Source organism: Limanda limanda, chromosome 3 (assembly GCF_963576545.1).
Source record: "Limanda limanda chromosome 3, fLimLim1.1, whole genome shotgun sequence".
Lineage (NCBI taxonomy): Eukaryota > Metazoa > Chordata > Actinopteri > Pleuronectiformes > Pleuronectidae > Limanda > Limanda limanda.
This window is the reverse complement of record NC_083638.1, coordinates 17,758,188-17,779,298: the sequence shown is the minus strand read 5'-3', so window position 1 is coordinate 17,779,298 and position 21,111 is coordinate 17,758,188. Positions and strand designations below refer to the sequence as shown.

The 21,111-nt window shown below is 41.4% G+C and overlaps 1 protein-coding gene across 3 annotated transcripts in view; it reads right to left on the bottom strand.

Annotated features, from left to right (window-relative positions):
* Nucleotides 1-21,111, bottom strand: part of esrrga (estrogen-related receptor gamma a) — a 66,429-nt gene that overhangs the window by 10,275 nt on the left and 35,043 nt on the right. For 2 of the 3 annotated variants that reach the window (XM_061068425.1, XM_061068426.1), the window contains exons 5-6: nt 16,058-16,168; nt 13,392-13,574 (exon numbers count right to left, since the gene is read on the bottom strand). In XM_061068425.1, the coding sequence (XP_060924408.1) occupies nt 13,392-13,574; nt 16,058-16,168 (294 nt within the window). The remainder of the gene's footprint in view (nt 1-13,391; nt 13,575-16,057; nt 16,169-21,111) is intronic. The other variant, XM_061068427.1, reaches the window with a different exon arrangement.

Genomic DNA, 21,111 nt, shown 5'->3' with positions numbered 1-21,111 from the left:
AGGACGCTGGCAAATTCTGTCACACACACACATCCACCAGCTGACCCAATTACACAGAGATGCGCATCGAGATGGAAACAAATCTACCCAGAGAACCAGCTAATTTAGAAGGGCTTAAAGACACACACACACACACACACACCACACCACACACACACACACACACACACACACACTTAGAGATACGCACGTACAAGTGTACAGTCACTTAAATTCTGAACAACTAGAGTTACCTGCTCGCAGTTGTACGCCTCTGCCAACATGTCGAGTTGCTTGCTACACCCAGGTCTGTCCACACTCATAATAGAAGTAGTGAAGACTTCAAATTGAATAAAATGTTTTAAGTCATAATAGGCATATGAACTCTTGAGTCAAGGCCAAACACGTGTTTTGTGAAGTCACAGTCCCCTTGACCTTCGACCGCCAAAATAGAATCAGTTTATCCTCCAGTGAAAGGGAAGATTTCTGAGATACCACCTTAACAACAGTGGGGCGGACAGATGGTAACACTTCAAGGGGTTTGATTTAAAAAATCAGGCACATTTAGGTGACTGATTTCTTTAATAGTGTGTAATTTGGTGCAGCCTAATTGAATTTGGGCCTTGGTACTGAGTATCGTTCTACTTGGAAATATTATTCTTGTACAGATATCTCACTCCAGGAGGTCGGTGAAGATGGAACGAATGAGGTCACTGATTATTTTTGATTATTTTACCTGACACTTCTCTATTGGCAAACATAACCACTGTGCCAGTTCAAACAAACTGCTGATAATCAAGAGTTTTCCTGATGTGATCTGTAAATCTTTGGATAATAAACCATGAAATGTCACAGTTTTTTTGATACTCAGTGTTTTGTTGTGTGAGTGAACAGGGCAAAGTTTATAATTTGATTCCTATTGTATTCGTCACTCTCATTTTTTGTTTGTCAAGGTCAAGCTGAAATATTTTCTCTGAGAAGACAAAAGACACAATACTGTGCGCGACACATATTTGATTGTTCTGGTTTTTAATCTAAAACAGGTTTTGATAAAGGTTCATCTCATCTCTGTTTGAGTTAGTCTAAAAGAATAATTAAAGCAATAACTGACATATTTTTGTACAATTCACCACTCAATCTGTCCGTTCTTACACACAACCTCACGTCCTCACCTTCATCCCCTCTCACAATATATCTTATTTTTTCCTGTTCCTTCCTCCTTCCCCCCTCCCCTCTCTCCCTCTCCCCCTCTCCCACCACATCCCCCCTTTTCCTCTGTGCGGCCTCGGGGAGAGTGGAGCAGTCATAGGGTTGCGGTAGCCTCTAATCAGTGTGAACAGCCAGCTAATTACCAAACCCTCAGCCCTGGCTGACTGTTAATTGCATACATTAGACACCATCATCAGCACTGCAAGATTAACACTTACAATCTTCCCATTGCTGTAGTGGAGATGAGTACTCTGTGAGGGAGTGTGTTTGTGTGTGTGAGAGTCAGAGGTGGAGGGTTGTGCGCTGTATTGTGTGTGGTGTGTGTGTGTGTGTGGTGTGTGCTGCCTCTGTAGTTGCGGGTGCTAATATTTAACACTTAATTAGACTCAAAATGGAGACGCAGCAACACGGAGATGGCTGTCGAGTGTTATAGCTGTTGCTGTCTCGGGGTGGCTTGGGTGGGGGCAGCCGGTCGCCGAGGGCAACCCTGAGTCTCCGCGGAGACGACAGATGGAGTGACATTAAGAGCATTGCCGTGGAGCTGTTTCAAATAATAAAATATCAACATTTACATTTTAATTACCCACTTCCAGCTCCAGCAGGGCTATGTCAAGGAGCGTGTGGGTGACAATGTGTGGGCATATCGCACTGCAAGCTCCACTGGGGCCGTATCGTCTGGGCTCTAGAGTCAGGACGACTGCTCACGTCTGCACTGTATAAGAATGTCTCGGTGAAATTAACATTTGGTAATATTTCAGCTTATTTCCAGTATCAGATTATTGTCTTTCATTCTTTTTCTTTACTCTGTCTTTCACTGAATTCATCAATCTTCCTTGTGTATCCTTTACCTCTGCATCCTGCCCTACAACACAATGCTGATGCAGGCAAGAATGACCACTGTGTGTGTGTGTGTGTGTGTGTGTGTGTGTGTGTGTGTGTGTGTGTGTGTGTCTGTGCAAAGCTGTCAGGGGAATTAAGCATGTGTTCACACAAAAGTAAAGCTTATACACACACCAGCTCTGTCTCTCTCTGACGCACGTACACGCACACACGCACACGCACACAGGTGCTGCTGACAGACACATCTGAAGACTAAAAGTTCACAATAGAACATAATGTAAATATGAAATGACTAAATTGTCTTCTATCTATCTATCTATCTATCTATCTATCTATCTATCTATCTATCTATCTATCTATCTATCTATCTATCTATCTATCTATCTATCTATCTATCTATCTATCTATCTATCTATCTATCTATCTATCTATCTATCTATCTATCTATCTATTCTTGTCTAGTCCTAATTCCTTCATTTTCCCAGTTTGTTCAATTAACTGAGTTGTGACAGTCTATTGATCTGTGGGTTTAATGGTATATATCTGGGGATTATTATCCTCTGAAAACATTTTCTCCTGAATCTTTAGGTCAAAGCAGCAGCCATATCAACAGCTTTTTAAAAATGTCTTTAAATTCTACATTTTGTCAACTTTACTTTCCACCTTCACAGACATAAATTGCATTAAAAGCAGAACCAAACTCTACATATAAGGTTCATGAGAAGTAAAACTGTGGAATGGGAGCGAGACAGAGCACTACTGATGGAGGAAGAGAAACTCGCTGATTGTGGCTTTAAAACAAAACCCAGCAGTCCCCTGTCCAGGCCCGCTGTCTGAATATGAGATTATTAGGCTGTGTTGATTCTATCTTCTTAATCCTCCGTAGCTTTCCATAGAGAGAGGACCACAGAAAGTCCACAGGGATTAATTTACCATTGACAGATTAGAGATATGGTCTCCAATATCATCATCCAGGACAAGCATCGAGAGGAAAGGCTCAAATATCGGAGCAACAAGGAGAGAGAGAACAGAGAGAATGAGAGAGAGCGGGATACACAGACTGAAAGAAAGACAGAGATGAAAACGAATGGACACAGAGAGACGGTCCGCTCTCCTACACCATCATGCCTTAATGTCCTAGCTCGAAGACAAGAACATTAGACCTCATTCCACCTCCTCATCTGGGCCCGAAAAAGCCTGGGCTGAAAATCTTAATTAATTGTCCAATAGTGCTGCAGGGTCATTATGCATTGCAATAAAGAAGCGTGTAATTATGAGATTTAACAGCCATTACCAAGGCCAGGAACTCATATGTCATCATCAGCAACCAAGCCAATGGTTTGGTATGTCTGTGTGTGTGGCTTGATTGACAGCACACACACACACACACACAGACGCACACACACACAAACATGTTGCGTTGGTTTACAGTGAGTAGATATACAGAAAACAGGCAAACTTATATTTTTAGGGACATGCATGTGCTCGCACACACACACACACACACACAAACACACACATGCACGCACAAACGCAAAGTGTGATCCAGACAATGAGGCAGCCAGCTGTGATAGCAGCCTGCAGATGAAACATATCAAGAATAGATAATGTTTGTGTGTATGTGTGTGTTTGTGAATGAACAGATAAGCACTGAGGTGACAGACCACAGCCCTTAACCACACAGCAGGTGGCAAATGATCCACTGGTATAAGGATAAAGTGCTGTGTACAAACACATGCACTTAGATTCACAGAGTAACTTCTAGTGCTCAGGGATCCTACAACCAGAGAAACAGAACGCAAGCAAGAAAACACATTCAGTTGGAGATATACAAATGAATTTATAAAAAAGGAAAGTCAAGAGACTCATGAAGAGTAACATAAAAGAATGTCAAAGTGTCCACTGTAAGAAAAGCCTACTGCCTTGAGAGTGATGGAATAGTTTTGATACAGCATAATTCTGTTGAAGTTGTGTTGGAGGGAAATCCCTGCAGGTAAATTGAGTTTAGTGCTATTCTTGTGTATTAGACCAATAGAGCATCTTTTTAGTCTGTGTTGACTCATCCTACACACCCAGCTGAAGATAGCAAGCACAATGTGGCCATGAGTGTGTGTGACGAGTAGCTGTGTGTTTTCATTCAATTATTAATGTAGATTTCACCAGTGTGTGTGTGTGTGTGTGTGTGTGTGTGTGTGTGTGTGTGTGTGTGTGTGTGTGTGTGTGTGTGTGTTTGTGTGTGTGTGTGTGGTGTTTGCAGGTCGTAAGTTGCCTCAAGTTGGTGACAGGCACGCTCCAATCCTATTTTCCCACCTGCTTATTCCCTGATGGGAAGGATGAACCCTACAGACTGTTATTTAAGAACGATGGATTGAGGAAGGGAGCGAGGGAGCGTACAGGAATGGAGAGAAATTGGAGGAGAGAACAGGAGAGCAGAAGGAAGGAAAAGAGGAAAGGAGGAATGCAAAACTAAAAATGAGTGGAGGAAACACGAAATGAGGAATAACAACAAAGATAAGAGATGAAGAGGAAAGCAGAAGATACGGGGCAATGTTTGGGGTAAATACAAAAAAGGGAAAATTACAGAGCGGAGAAAAGGGACAGAAAACATGAGGAAAATGGAAAGGTACATAGAGAAAGAGTGAGTACATGAATAACTATTTTATGTCTCTGAACTTTGCATGAACTCGCAGAAATAATGTGATGCCACGACAAGCCTGCCCCTCCTTCACCTAGTGAAGCATGCATAGGTGTATGATATTTGTGTGTGAATCCCTGTGCATGTGGGAATGCTTTTGGATTCTGTATGTGTATGTGTGTGTGTGTGTGTGTGTGTGTGTGTGTGTGTGTGTGTGTGTGTGTGTGTGTGTGTGTGTGTGTGTGTGTGCACTCCAACAGATAGAAGAGGATGATGATGATTTGAAATGGAGTTTGGCCTGTGTGTAATTATGATCATCTATCTTTATGCCCCGCCAGCATATCATATCACATCACATCACATCACATCACATCATCTCTCTCTCTCTCAGACACATGCACATACGCACACACACATTCACGCACGGACGCACGCACACACACAAAAGCAAATTGAAAGTAGTAAAAGCTGACTGTTTGCTAGTGATGACTTCGATGATGATCGGCTCAGATGCTGTTCTGATTTATTTGTTACTGCTCGTCTGATGTCACATATTATAAAACTGTGTGTGTGTGTGTCTGTGCACGTTCTCTGAACGTGTGTTTAGATTCACACATTAGTGTGTTCATGGATGTGTGTATCCTGTCGTGTTTGTGTGTGCAGGCTTGTGTGCATGCAGCCCCTGTCTCTCTCGTGTATGTTTTGTGTGTGACAGACACTATTTGATGCAGATTAGACAGTGTACTAAGATTGCAGGCTGTGTCTCAGAGGCTGATAGACAAATTTGATTTGCTAATGTAATCACACTAATAAGAAAAACAGCAATAGGCTACTGAGTGAAGCATAAATCTCACAACTGCAGCATTTGTGTTTCTGACACTTTTACTTGAAATGAAATACACCTGTCCACCGAATGACTTTCATGACATGTTGTTTGTTTGTCAAAATATTTTTAATTAGGAACTGGAATCAATCAAAAAGCAGATTTCGTTCAGTTGCACTCTTTAATTTACAGTAGGACCTTCACTCTGTTGGTGATGATGATATTGTCTTTATGGACACCACTCAACAACATAATGCCACTGTGCACTTCTCTTTGAAAAGTTATAAATAAGATATGTATTGCCATGAGTCACAGTGACCAAAAAAATGCATCATCAGCCACACCTCCCCCCTCCCTTTGTGTTCTCAGCAAGGTGTTACCAAGCTAAGTGAAAAAATGTCCCCTAAACACACAGCCTGAAGCACAGCTCAGTGAAGTTACCTGGGTTCAAGAGACACAGGTGGACTCAGTGACAACTGATACAAAGTGTGACGCAACTTCTGAGCGCATGTGTGAATCGGTCCGTGTGATCGACGATCATAAGGTGTGCGTCACCACCATAGTGTTTGTGGGAATGAGAGTGTTGAGTTTGTGTACAAAATAATGTGTGTTTTTAAAGTAGGCAACTTTGTGTTTGAGTGTCATCATCGGCACATCGTCATGGAAACACTGTCAATATGGTGATGACAAAACAAACACGGGACGTCGGACAGACGGGAGAGTCAACACAGACTGAACGTGATATCAAAGAATGTGTGTGTGGGTGTTTCTGTGTGTGTGTGTCTATTGCAAACATCAAGTGTGGCATTAATGACTTATTTTACAAAACCTGCATCACAACATACAGTAAAACATATGTATATATATATTTGTTTCGCTTTTTTAAATCTTCCTGCAGAGACCCTTTAAATGTTAAATGTATTTTTTAATTTTCATTTATAATAATTATATTGTTTAGTGACTACATCAGGAGAGTAGGGGATATTCATAAAAAAGGGATAGGAAAATGTTTTCCATCCTCTGTTGTCTCATATTGATGAAATGCTTCCAATACCCACAGGCTTAATCCAATAAAGAAAGCCCAACTTAATCCAAACATTGAGATCAGATATCAAATATTCTTTTCTAATTTGATTTCATCAATATTTGTTTTCATCTGCAAACAGGGATGTGTTTGTCTGTATGGGCTGCAAGAGGCAGCCGTGGTAGTGGCACTGGAAAATAAGATATTTCTAAGGCACCAATGTGGACCGCATGAAACAGACAAGCAAGACACACTCACACATAAAGCAAACATACATCAACCTCTAAATGTGTTATGTCGCTTAGGAATAAGATGAAATGGAAATCTAACACGGCCAAAAGAGCTCAGAGGAAAATCAACAGCAGCTGGAAACACATGATGATAAAAACAAGAGACAATAAAAGAGACAGACGTGAGCATGAGACTGAACTAAATCAAATCCTAATATTAATAAGTTGAATCTCATTAGAAAAAGCTGAATCTGTTATATCGTATCAAAGAGAGAGCTGTCGGTTAGAAGCCATTTACTTATGCTTTTAAACATCACTGAAGAAACTAAAAGGAGTACCAATATAAGAAAGAAAAAAAACTCTCTGTAAACAATGTATTTGTATTCCCTGTACTATCACATGATTTGAATTCATATAATAAGATACCAAAAATACTGCAGATGTGAATATTTCTGAAAATCCTGTGCAACATATTGTTTGAGACCTTTTAGATCTGTTGGCAGAAACGGGAAATAATATTCATAATTATGTGTTCATTAGTGTTAAATATGATACTAAGGATTGTTGTGTTTTCTTCAGCCCAGAAAGGACAAACCAAATGCTGGCTGTACACAGGGCTGTTTGTGCTTTTATGTTACCTGAAGTCCAACATGTTTTTTCTAACACGTGACGAAAGTCAAGCGAAGGCTCACAAAGTCGCTAATGCCACTAATCCTCAACTTTAACATTGGACCCTAACCCACTTAACCCCAACCCTGACCTTTAAATCTTGTTTTAACCTCTCATTCAACCCACACATCCAGATAGAACTTTAGATAAATCGATAAATAGATTCATCATTAGTGAATATGTATATTAACATTACACTGTAGGCTTGTCCATGTGTTTATATGTTTGAGATAACTGTGTTTACACTGGGCTGTGTGTGTGTCAGTGTGAATGTGCTGCATGTCCGTGTGTTGTGTTGTGTGTTAAGGAGGCACCCAGCATGCTGCCACTGTCAAGGTGAACTAGCCTCAGCCGACAGAATGGGGACAAAGCTTCTTGTGCGTGTGTGTATGTATTTCTGCTTGTGTATTTCCATGAATGTGTCTTCATGAGTTTTTATGTACATGTACACCTGGACCAGACGTTTTACTGCAGAGGACAAAAGCTTTGATGGAAGATACGCTTAAATTTGAACAAGGTTCAGAATGATGAAGACGGGAATGAAAGGACTGGGGCACGATAAGGCAATATTGTCTCATGCCAATAAAGCTCACAGATTTTACAAATGTGAAAGAACTCTGTGGGTGTGTCTGTGTGTGTGTGTGTGAGTGTGTCAGTGGTGGCCTGAGATATTTTTGTCTGATTTACCACTGTCTGACCCAAAGCCCAACAACCTCTTTGCTGATTGATGACATCACCAGACTTAATGAGGAGGGCTGTAGAGTGACATCACTGCCAGTCTGTGTTATTCACACTCACACACACATGCACGCACGCGCACACACGGTGCTGTGTGTTCTGCATGGTGAAGTGTTATAATGTGTGTCAGTGTTAATTTAGTGAGCTGCACTTTCAGAGTCAAGGATCCGAGTATCTGCCTATACGTTTGCACGTGTGTGTGTGTTTCTGAGACTCAACATTTGATTTGCTAAAAGGAGCAGGACACTTCTATTAATCAATATTTGCTGACTGACTGTCTGTCTTTCTGGCTGATTGACTGGCTAACTGCTCGACTGGTTGAATAAATCTCTGAATGAACACTTAAAAGCAAAAGAGAAGGAGCCCAGGAGAAGAAAAGACTGGAGAGAACTTTGATTATTGTGTAATTCACAGAGAATGTACCAATATTGATAAACGGCTTATTTTTTTTTAAACATAGAGACAAACTTGGACTCAATAAACCCCGACAACTGAATCGGTTTGAGATACAGACAGGGAGACCCAGAGAGGAAAAGGGTGACAATGGCTGCGGGGATGAGAGGAGAGAGGGGTAGGGGTGGGAAGGAGGGGGTGGGAGGGGGCTTGAGAGATGAGGTTGACTTGATATTGAAGAGGTTAAGGATACCACAGAGAGAGAGGGTTGGGGGTAAGGTCAGAGACAGGGCGAAAAGGAGGGAGAGACAGAAAGAGAGAGGTCAGAGGAAAGGTTGGAGAGGTGGGGGGATATTTAGCCGTCGGGTCAGAATAGTATTGTGTTAAAGGCTCTCTGGGAGTATCCAGGTTATACTGAGGGTCCCCCCCCCCCACACCCTTATACTTTCTGTTTTAAACCTCATCTCCTGCTCGCTGTTCTCCTTCAACTGTTTATCTTGACCATATTTTATCACATGCTGGTGGATGGATATTTATCATCTGAACCACAACTCCTCATGTGTATAAAATCAAATAATATAAATAACATTATTACCATAAACTATAAAAGAAGAATGAAAATAGAAAGGAGGACACCTTGTTTTTTAAGCCCCTTTTCCACTGGTCAACAAAGCCACTAACATCTGTCTTCTGTCTGCAATGGGATTTGATACAAAACAGCAGTTTTTACTGGCTTCCATAGGAACACGCTCATATCTTCTTCTTCTTCTTTATTTTGGCAGTCTAGATGCTGACACGGCACCGTTATGATGCGCATTGAACTTCCAGACTTTGGTGCTTAAATAGGAGTGACCGTTTGTTTACTTCGTTTTTTTACAGACATTTCTTTCTTCGTATCGTGCAAGATGCAACTTCGGCAAAACAGTGACGTGAGAGAGCTTCTCTGATTCTGCTGTGTCTTTGGGAAATGCAGAACAGGAAGCGGGTTGTTCTTGAGAGATGAAGAGCAGAGAGAAAGAGAGAGAAGGTGAGAAGCACGCAGGACATGAAGAAAGAGAACTCCCCTCTTCACCTACCATCCCATAACCATTATCACAGCACCACCCAAACCCCCCCCTCCCATCCCTCCATAAAGACCGATTAACTGAGTGGACAGACAGCCACCCCTCCCCCTCCCCATATTTACAGCTCAATCATAGCACGTTAATGTCGACACCACACGGGCCGCTTATCCTGAGTGTCAAAATTGAAAGGGGAATGGAAGAAAGAAAGAGAAGGGGAAAACGACTGTGAGAAAAGAACGAGCAAGTAAGAAGAGATAGGAAAGCAAGAGAATGGTAGAGAGGGGGAAAGTGTGGAGAGTAATTTCTTTCTTGAATAAAGAAAGAATGGGGGAGAGGGGTTGCAAGAAAAAAAGCACTAATGGCAAGGCCCGAGGTTCTGGTTAAAATAGACTGTGTTATAGGTTCTGGCTCTCATTCGTCGATTCATTCATTCGTTTGTTCCCTGCTCTCTTCGTCAAGTCAAGTGTTCGCCTGTCTGTCTTTCCCTTTGTGTCCGTGAGTCTAGATAAGAGCCTTGAGCACGAGTGCCCAGTAGTCATTTAGTTATTATAGAGAGAGAGAGAGAGAGGGAGAGAGAGAGGGAGGGAGAGAGAGTTATTCCACAGACAGATAAATGGCTCACTTTGAATGGCCTTTCTTTCTTTTAATTCACTCTCTGATTCGCTCCTGTTTCAATATTTGCTGTTCTTCTCCTCCGCTCACCTGACCGCTCCACATTTATCCCTCAAACACACACACACAAATCTGTGTGTATGTACATGTTCACTTGTCTGTGTGTTGCCCACATTGAATCAGCAAAAAACACGCTTCCATCCCTCCTCTGTGTTTATGTGCTTGTGTGCATTTACACATGCTTCATCTTTTCAAGATGTGTGCACGTGTGAGATGCTTGTGTGACTGTGTCCCATCCCTTATGGGATAATAAGAGACACACACAGGGTCTGAAACCTCATTTTCATCTCCTAACGACATATCAAATGTTTGCATATAGGCCATATCGGTATGGAAATGAGCACGCACATACACACACACATGGCTTTTGGAATAAAAGAACCAATCAAAGAGATATGTGCGTTACGTGTGTCTGTGTGTGTGTGTGTGCATTGTCACATGTCTCTAAGGTTGGGCGACTCTGTGTCAAACGGGACTAGTAACACACACACACAAAGACGTGCACACACACACATACCCTAGCCTTGTTATCCGGGGGCCTGTCTTGCAGGCAGCCTCTCTAACGCTGAGTGATGTTTAAATTAGTTTACAATTTAGCCTCCTCGCTATCTGCAGACGGCTCTTAACTCAGTGTGTGCATGCAATGTGTTTTTGTGTGTGTTTGTGTGTGTGTGAGCGTAACAAATTGTTGCCAGTACGGCAGACATCTAATGACTTCAAATTAGCTGCCTGGCGCTCGCCTTGACACGTTGTTACCACTGTTAGCTGCTTGTGTGTGCGGTGCTGGTATGTGTGTGTGTGTGTGTGTGTGTGTGTGTGTGTGTATGTGTGTGTGCTTGTGTGTACGGAGCGCTGCGCAGCCATATCATGAAGCATAAATTGGCTTCACCTCTCTTCTCTTTGCCTCTTTTTTCTCTTTGTCTCTCTCCATCAATTTGATTAAAAAAATTACTGTACCATGGCGAGCAAAGATGTGAGAGTGTGTGTGTTCCACACTCACCCTGAATATAATTCTCAGACACACACGCACACACACACACACGCACACACACACACAAGAGAAACTTAACAAGATGTTAAACAAGACGGCTACAAAAAGGTTAACTGGTCTATTCTATTCTGTTCTATTCAAGACATTGTAGACTTCTAAATGTTTGCCTTTTGTGTGTGTGTGTGTGTGTGTGTGTGCAAGAATCTGAAAAAGAATGTTGAGGAGTCGTATTTCTTTCTGACAATCGTTTCGACCCAGAGTGAACAGCGGATCACTTTGTGTGTGTTCATGTATGTGGGTGTGTTTGTGTGCGAGTATTAGATCAGGGTTGTAAACAGTGAGGATTTCATAAGGTGTTCACACCACACACACACACACATACACACACACACTTGGAAGATGAAGAGTTCTATCTTTCTCAGTGAGCAGTGGATTGCCTTTCTCGTTCATCTAATCACGCCATCTTCTCTCCTCCGCCAAACAATCGTTGCGCTTCGCTCTCTCCACACAGAACTGCACATACACACGTAGACACAAAACACATAACACACACACTCGGCCCAGCACCTGGCTTACTCCGTCCTCTCACTTGTAAAAGCAGTGAGCAAAAAAAGGCAGGCCTATTGCAAAACAACAGCTTACATTTATATCATGTGTATGTTGGTGGGCACATTATGCGTGTGTGAGTAGTTAGAGCATATACACCAGGTGCATTACAGAGGTGAGAAGAGGGAGGCAGAGACAGCGGGGGGGGGGGGGGGGGGGGGTAAATGGATTAGAAAAGAAAGCAAAAGAGGAGAAAAGGGATCACAGGGAGAATCGAAGCTGGTATAGGGGATCATGTTGTTTCCGAACGAGAAAAAAATAAATATTCAAAGAGCTATACTTGGTTTATAGATTAATATATTTTTTGCTTGCTGTCCATACAGCAGCACATAGATCAATACACTAACAAGAAGCAATGTACATTCCCATCTCTCTTTCTCTCCCCCTCTCTCTCCATCTTTTTGTCTTCCTCTCTGGTACTTTCACATTTATTGATATGATATAATACATATCATTTGGAGGCCCTGTTATCCAACACCATCGACTTTATCGTTATAGATTTACACCGCATGACTGAGTGATATTTATGTCTCTAATCTGGTGTTTCCCCCTACACTCTTACAACCCCCTATTCTGCTGGAGCAGCGGCAACGGGGGCTAAACCAATTCTATTCTATTCTATTCAAATAAAATAGATTTGAATGGAATGGAATAGAATAGAATTTTCCTTCGACAATGGGACTAACCTTTGTGCTAATCTGTGCTAATCTGAGACACTGCTCTTTCTTCCTTTCTACTGTCACAGCAGGATCCCTCACTAGAGCCAAACCGACATTGTATAGTTTTCATCTCTTCTTTTTTCTCGCTGTGTGTCCTCCTCTTTCTTTTAGTGTACTGGTACGTGCACTTGGCATATTTTGTTCTCATATTTTCTCCTACCTTGGCTCTATCCTTATTGGAATTGTATGCTCCTGAAATCCAGATCTAATTTCGAACAGATTAATAGGGATGATATGTTTTTTTCTTTTTAAAGACTGGATTAAATTCTTCTGTTATGTAATGAAACTCTAGGGGAACACAAATGCTTGACAGACCAACACATCACAACTGATTAATTATATAGACAAAGAAAATATGTCACTGCTTTACTATTACAATTTGACATTTGCTTGTACTTTATTTGATCTGATTTGTCTGAAAAAGCTTTTTGAAACTCAGTCAAGAGTGTGTTGTGTTTGTGTTTGGGACGTTGTGTTAGCAGTGAGAGTGTTTGGTTGGTCAGTTGGAGGAGTCAAAAGTGCAAAACTGTCTGAGTGCAAGGATGAGGGTGAAAGGTCAGACTTTAGCACCAGGTGTACCAGTGAGCACATTATGTAAGTGTGCCCGTGCTGCATATGGAGCTGCTGATTCCTTCTGCTCCCTCTGCCACAGCAGGTGTGTGTCCGTGTGTGTTTGTACACTGTATGTATAATTATCTAATCTTCTGTAATGTGGAATTGGAAAAAACATGTATGTATCTAGTAGAGGAAGCTTAGGGTCAAGGTGAAGGTCAGGGTGAAACAGTTTTTTTGAACCTACCTGGGATATGTTTGGCCCAGCCGATGTTGACCACCAGCTCTCTGTCGGCCAGGTCACAAAGCGTAGTCAGGGCCTTGATGTCGCTGTCGGGCATGGTGGGGTCAGGCATGGCGTAAATCTTCTCCGGCTCGGCCACCAGCAGGTGAGAGACGATTTTGTTATCTGCAAGGCAGCCAAAGGCAACTGACATGACCACCAGACAAGGAGAAAGACACAGAGACAGAGAGATGGTGAATTTTTGACGTACAAGGCTGCAAGCTGTTCTACACCAATCCGGTGCAAAATTGTGAAAAGGTCGTATACAGGCTGCTAAGTAACACGTGTGACTACAGGTATTTAACTCATGTGGCAAAAAAGCAGCTGACAGACACATTAGACTTAAAACATACACGCACATATTATATATAATGTCAACACAATACATTTCAGTATACAGTATAAAATACAACTCCACACCAATAACAATGTGACAATATGTGATCTACATCATATACAGGCTTAGTAATCTGTGTATTCAAACATTTTTGGAAAGTGAATTTAAAAAATAAAAAATAAATAAAAACGTCCTGTGGAATTTTCCGCAATTGAACCCCCTATAATTGGATGATTTAATTCCAGTAATTTGTCAGGACTTGACATGACAATCCACCTGACAATAGATGTTTTTTATTGAAACAGTTCCAGATTAGGAGATGCTCTAAGGTGTGATTAAAGATGATTACTGCTGGTAATTCAGGTAGCCCAAAGTGTTGCATTGTGTGTTGCAGCCTTAAGAAGCTCTGCTGGTACAGGGGGAAAAAGATAATACTGAAAGCCAAACAGCTCAGCTGGTAATAGTGACATGTGGTGATGAGATCTCTATGGCCCATTAGTAACAGACTGATACCCTGCTTCCAAATTAATCCACTGACTAATCAAGCATGGGAATAATAACAGAGGATAGAGGGGCAAGATGGGAGCGAGGGATAGAGGAGAAGAGAAAAAGAGGGATAAGCAGTGAAAAAATAGAAGAAGACAGACATGTGGAAATAGAGCCATGGACAGATTGTAAAAAAGAGAGACAGGAGGAGTGGAGAGAGCGACAGCTAGAGATAAGACCGAGTGGAACAGAGTTAGGAGGATGAGTTGTGTATTGATCTGACACTATCTCTAATTTTGTTACAAACACACATGTGCACACACTTTACATATATATATATATATATTTTTATATCCCGTCCTCTTCCCTCTTGCTCCAGCTCCAGAGTCGTTTGAGCCCAACCCATCCCAGACACACTGCAGTATCTGTGGGTAAATCTTATTTAATGTTTTCCTAATTAGAATCAATGGAAGCCCATTTCCAAACCCTGGGCTATTGTTCTGTTCTCAGACAATCAATGGGGACGCTGAGGCTAGGGATTGGACTACAGATAGATAGGCTGTGTGTGTGTATCGGAGAGAAAGACAGAGAGAGAGAGAGAGAGAGAGAGAGAGAGAGAGAGAGAGAGAGAGAGAGAGAGAGAGAGAGAGAGAGAGAGAGAGAGAGAGAGAGAGAGAGAGAGAGAGAGAGATTGACTGTGTGAGACTGTGACGGAGAAAGAAAAAGAGAGGCGTAGGAAGTGAACGTCAACCATGTAGCTTTAGTTTTTCAAGAATGGGTTTGGATGGTTTCCTATAAACTCTATATTAAGGAAATTATAAATATAGGGGATTGATAGCTATTTCTACTCACTGGTGTTCAAGTAAATGACTCATGTTCACACTGTCCTATAAATAAAAGCAATGAGGGGCTAATGCTGTGTACACACACTCACATTATCCCATCATTTCAATGATTAGTTGTGCAGAAGCTCTGGTAAGATGTTGTGCAGCCATTCAGCATATTAGCCTAAAGCAGAATATGCTCCAGCTTTAAGCAAAATGGGCTTTAGGGACCAAGCTGCTAAACACTGCTCAATCTGCACAACATGTGTGTGTGTGTGTGTTTGTGTGTGTGTGTGTGTTGTGTGCACGAGCAGACAGTTAGCTAGAGAGCTAACCCTAGTTTGATGTGGTTGCCAGATTGGATTTAATCCGGATTAGAGTTTTGGCTAGTCAACCCTACCCCCGCCTCCCCCTCTCTCTTACCCTCGCTCCCTCTCCCCTTCTGCTGTCTCCCTGTCAGTCTTGCTCGCTCGCTGGCTCCCTCTCTCCCTTGTAAATTTTTCAATCATCAGTCTTTGGCGATGGTTTTATTCTTTTAAAAACGCAGCCAATCCAGCCCACGCTAAATGAATACCTTTACAGTGAAATATTACACGTATAAAATGTTATGACCCCAAACTGGTAGCAGTAGAGACGGGGAGATAAACTCCTTCCCAAACAGATGGGCTTCTCACAACCCTGTGTCTATTTATGTGTGTGTGTGTTTCAATGTTTTTACTGTCCAACTGTTTCCATTAGCACAGAAACTAATGGAAAGGTGGCCCTTTGTACGTCTGGTCTCTAAACAACACCTCCTGTGGGTTGTCTGTTGTATTATTGTTCCCTCTATATACAATGTCAGCGTATATGTAGTGTATGAGTTACAGTGTCCTGAGGAAAGGATAAAACTTGCTGTCCTTGAGAATCTCAAACAGAGAAGGACTAATGCATATTCTTTTACCGCATTCTGTCTTTTGTTTGTTTGTTTGTGTATGCGTTCTTACATGGCTTCTTGGGGGGTAGAGCCAGTTGTGGATTCAGGTATGGACTGTTGTCCGCGTCTATCCGGCGCTTATACTTCTGTCTCCCACCACGAACCCGGTCCAGACGAACACCTGTAGGAAGAGGTATGTGTCAACGCATTGTGCACAACAAGGAGAATAACAAATCTTTTAGTAAGCAAGAACAGAGAGGAGAGAAATGATGGGAAAGTTTGGGGAAATATGGGATGGACTAACACCATGAAGTATGTAGCGCGTGCATGTGATGTTTGTATTTCCACGTCACTTTAGAATTTTCAGGAAGCAAAATTTGAATGAGATACCATTTGAGTACAAGACCTCTCTCTACTTCTCACTTTGTCTCTCTGGGTTTCTGACTCTTTTTCAGGTCTCTTGCCCAATCTCTGTCTCTCTCTCTCTGTCTCGCTAATTAATTGACACAAAGGACTCCTAATTTAATTAGGCCTATCTCTTAGGGGATTGGATGTTACCGTGGTTACCACTTAAAGATGGATAAGGAAGACAGAGGTGTCATGTACCCTGGAGGAGGAGAGGAGAGGAGAGGAGGAATGTAAAAGGCCAGCAGTCAAATGTTTAAAAAATGAACTGATTATTTTGTAACATTCAGAAATGAAATAAATGACCCATCTCTTTTTCTCCTTTTATATCTGTACTATAAATTAAGTAATGTCTTCATGATATTAACATTTGTCATCAATATTTCAATCTCTGAACATGTGAATAAAAGCTTTTTGAATTGCTGATTTGATAAAAATCAAATCTTGGCTCTTTCAGCAAAAACAAGGCTGATTTTACATTTCTGGCAGCGACAGCAGCAGCAGTGTCATCAAAATAAATACAAGCAAATGGGACGTTAACACAACCAGTAAAAGCCACTAATGCTGAACAGACATGGTGTACAGCAACTTTGTCGACAGACTGTCTACGGAATAAGAAGTTATCCTAATATTGAACACACTGACTGAGTGATCTGAGAAGTAGACGCAGAGAATTAGTTACGGAAAATAAAAGGAGACGAATAAAAAAAAAAAACTATATTATCTGCTACAGAATCACTTATTTGAAAGGTTATGTGAGAAAAAAAGACAAACAACAAACAGTGAGGATTTCATTCAAATGGATGGGAAAAGAGAAAAAAAGGAAGAGGAGTATAACAAGTTTGAGACAGCAAGAGAGAGATCTGCTCAGGCACACAGATTTAAATCCTCTGAAAAATGTGCTGACCATGATCAAGGAGTAAAAACATGTCAGGGTGCATGTTTGTCCACTTAAACTTGGTTACATTGGTTCTATTTATTTGTGTTTTATAAATGTGTAGTCTACTTTGGTGGCTGCTTATATTCAAGGCACCTCACAAAATTTTCTTGGGAATTTTAGTCTTTGAAAAACCACCAACTAACCCGAGCAGCGTTCTACTCAGTGAACTGAACATGACATGCATCTGTGTGTATGTGCACGTGTGTGTGTGTTTGAGATGGGGATAGGTAGACAGAAGGACTGGCAGTCCAGGTATAGTGGGGGGGCCAGTGTCAGGTAACGGTCAAGAAACTCTTAACACCAGGGGGTACAAAACCCACTCACACACACACTTCCTGCTTTCTCTCTCTCCTACAGACACATTCACACTCCCTCTACGTTTTTCTAACCAACATCCTCACTGTGTGTTTGGGTAAACCCCCAACAAGCAGCTTGCCCAGTCACCACCTGGGTCAGTGGCTGGTCAGAGGAGGAGACAGAGATAGAGTGAAGGCAGGAACAGAGGTAGAAAAGGTGGAGGACCAAAAGCGAAGGGAAAGGCTTGAGGATGGTGAGGATGGTTACTGACTGAATACGGAGAGAAAACCAGAATGGCACTCAATAGATCATAGGCCAAAATGTCATTAAACAAAGCAAAAAAATTTGAAAAGAAAATTCCTGCCTCCACCCTTTAATCTGCACTGCACCAAAATCTGATGGGTTCTGCCCTGACCCAGATCCGATCACTCCACCAAATTTGGCGCAAATCGCTTTAGTAGTTTTTGTGTAATTCTAATAAGAATTAAACACAGAAACAGACACGGGTAAAAACATAATATCCCTGGCAGAAACAATAATGTTAGGCTACCGCTGGGAAAAGTTACATACAATTCCCTGATAGAAGAATTAAGGTGAAAACTCAGAGGTCGATAATTTATCATTATTTCTATATATTGAACTGGTCCCTGCAGATGAACTCAGTAGAGTAATGAAGTGTTTCTGTGCTTAATTAATCTTCCTTAAACATACATAATCAACTGAGTTGGACGGATACACACAGCTATGTTGTTTCTGTAAATGTGATTATACCATTGTCAAATTAAAAGTAGCATTTTGCAATAAAAATTGGCCAAAAGTCTAGACAGTTTTAGCCTTTAATCTTTTACCAGTGATTCAGATACTGTTTCAGTTTTTGCAGATCTTAGAATATTGAAGAGCAACCATCTCCCTGATCTCTGCCTTTGTGCCGAAAGGGATTTAAACCTGATTTTCAGTGTAAAAAACAACACAGACTCTGGAAGAGGCATTTAGTGTTAAAAGATTCTAGCATCTATAAAGAAGCAGATTGTTTATTGCAATAATTCTTCTAATCTGCGTCTCTCTTGCATACAGAAAAATATGCACACACACTTATTCCTCTGTAGCACAAATTCTCTTACACACAGACTCTCAATTTTTCTCTTTCCTTTATACCTAAAAAGGCCAATGCTGCACTGAGCTCACTTCATAAAGAGCCCTCCCTAACTACCTCATCTATTTCCCACCAAATTAACTCTCTCCCAGCGCTGATTAATGATCAAATCTAAATGAATCAAATTAAAAATTGAAAATTATATTTCCAAAGCCCACAAAAAAGAGACAGGAGGAGGCAAGAGGGAGAGTAAGGGTGCTCTACCTCCTTTTAACAAATGAGCCTTCAAATCCTAAAGAATGGGCGAGAGGAGAGGAGGAGAGTAAGGTAAAGGGTTGAAGGGAGGAAAATGTAAGGATAAAAAAAAATGTAAAGAGGAAAAAGAATAGAGAAGAATAATTGGACAGGGAATGGGTAAGGAATGGAACAAAAAGTTGAGAGAAAAGAAATAAAATTTAGATAGAAATGATAAAATGTATTAATGGACAATTATGGAAAAAGAAAGAGAAGAGAACAGAGGAGAGAAGTGATAGAGCATAGGTTGTGAAATAAGAGGTGTAGGGGAGGTGTAAGTAATGGATGGGCTTGTAAACAAAAGAAGAAAGGAGAATGAGAAAAAAACAGTGAAATGAAAGAGGATGAAGAGAGGGCTAATAAAAGGAAATGAGAAATGGATGGAATGAGAGAAAAGGACAGATCCATGAAATAAAAAGAGGGAGGAATCCACAGAGGTTAAACACCTCAATTATGTGCTTCAATTATTATGTCAACTAACAGTACACCTCAGTCTACTGCTTCTACTTCTTCTACTTCTATACACTTTCAAAATGGCTTAAGTTTTGTCAAATGCAAGATGTGTACACACACACACACACACACACACACTAACACACACACACACAGTGACAGTGATGAAGGTGAATCAGTCCTATCCTGGTAATACTGGTGTCTGTCAATACGACGATCTGCACTGATCACATCAGCATAGATTTTACACTGTGGTAGCGTCTTTCTGTTTCAGTGTGTGTGTGTGTGTGTGTGTGTGTGTGTGTGTGTGTGTGTGTGTGTGTGTGTGTTCTTGAATAGTTGAGGGATTGCAAGTGAAATGCCTCTGACACCTAAGTGGTTTTGAAGAGAGAAGCTGCGGGCGTGGAAAGCGAGAGGAAGAAGAGAGGAATGGATTGATTTCAGATGGTCAATGATATGATAAGAGAACGAGAGAGTGAAAGGCCGAAGAGGAGTGTGGGGACAGAGTGGGAAGACAAATAAAATTTGTCTGGAGTGAAGGGAAGGAGGGATGACAGACAGCACAAGAGGGAGAGAGCATTCAAATAGGAAGCAATGAGAGGGTGAGGAAGTGAGGGAGAAAGAGAAGAGCAGTTTTATGGTAATTGAAGATGTTACAAGGTTGAGGTCTCTCTTCCACCACTGACTAGGTTTTCACGCTTTGTGAGTATCTGTCTGTGTGTGTGTTAGTGTGTGTTAGTGTGTGTGTGTGTGTGTGTCTGTGTGCTCAACAAACGTGTTGATGTAATAACATGGTTTTCCTATGTGGGTTTAAGAAGTGATGGGCCAGTAGATTGGGCACGACAACAGATCCCTTCAAATCCACTGGGTGTGTGTGTGTGTGTGTCGAGGAAAGACAAACAAAATAAGTGAATGAAAGAGAGAAAGATGGGTTCAAAATAAAGCAAGTGAATCCCTCCAAAAATGGTAGAACTTTATGTTTTTTTGTAATTACAGACAAATATAACAGAAGAGAATTAAAGAGAGCAGCAGTGTTGGGGGGAGGTTTAGAGAAAAGAGTGTGTAGTGTCATGCAGTGACGTTTGTTTAGACCAGAACAGATCAGAACGGCTCTGCCTCAGGCAGCGGGCAGGTGGCTGTCACTGGTGTGTGAATGTGTTGGTGTGTGTGTTTCTGTGAATGTGGGCATGTGTGTGAAGCTGCAGCCTTTTCCATTCTAACAGACTTTTTTTCCCCCTTTCAGCTCATGCTTATGAAATTTACCATGATGAAAGCATTGCACTGTTAAATAAAGCTGAAAATAACAAAAATAACAAAAAATCTTCTGTTAAATAAATGAATGACAAGTCCCAGAGCAGTTAGATAAAAAAACAACACACAAATACAATACATCTCTCTCCTTCTATTCCCATCTGCCACATACATGGGGCCGTAGCTACACACAGACATGTCGGGGTCTACGGGAATATAGAGAAAATAAAGTTTTGCTATATTCTTATTTTTTTAATAATGGAATATGTTTCTTATATGGATGGGGGTTAGGGTCCTGCACCATGTTCTGTTATTTAATGCAATTGATAAATGTGACCATTAAAAGATCAGTTAGAGGTCAAAGGTCTCTCCTCTCCTCTCCTCTCCTCTC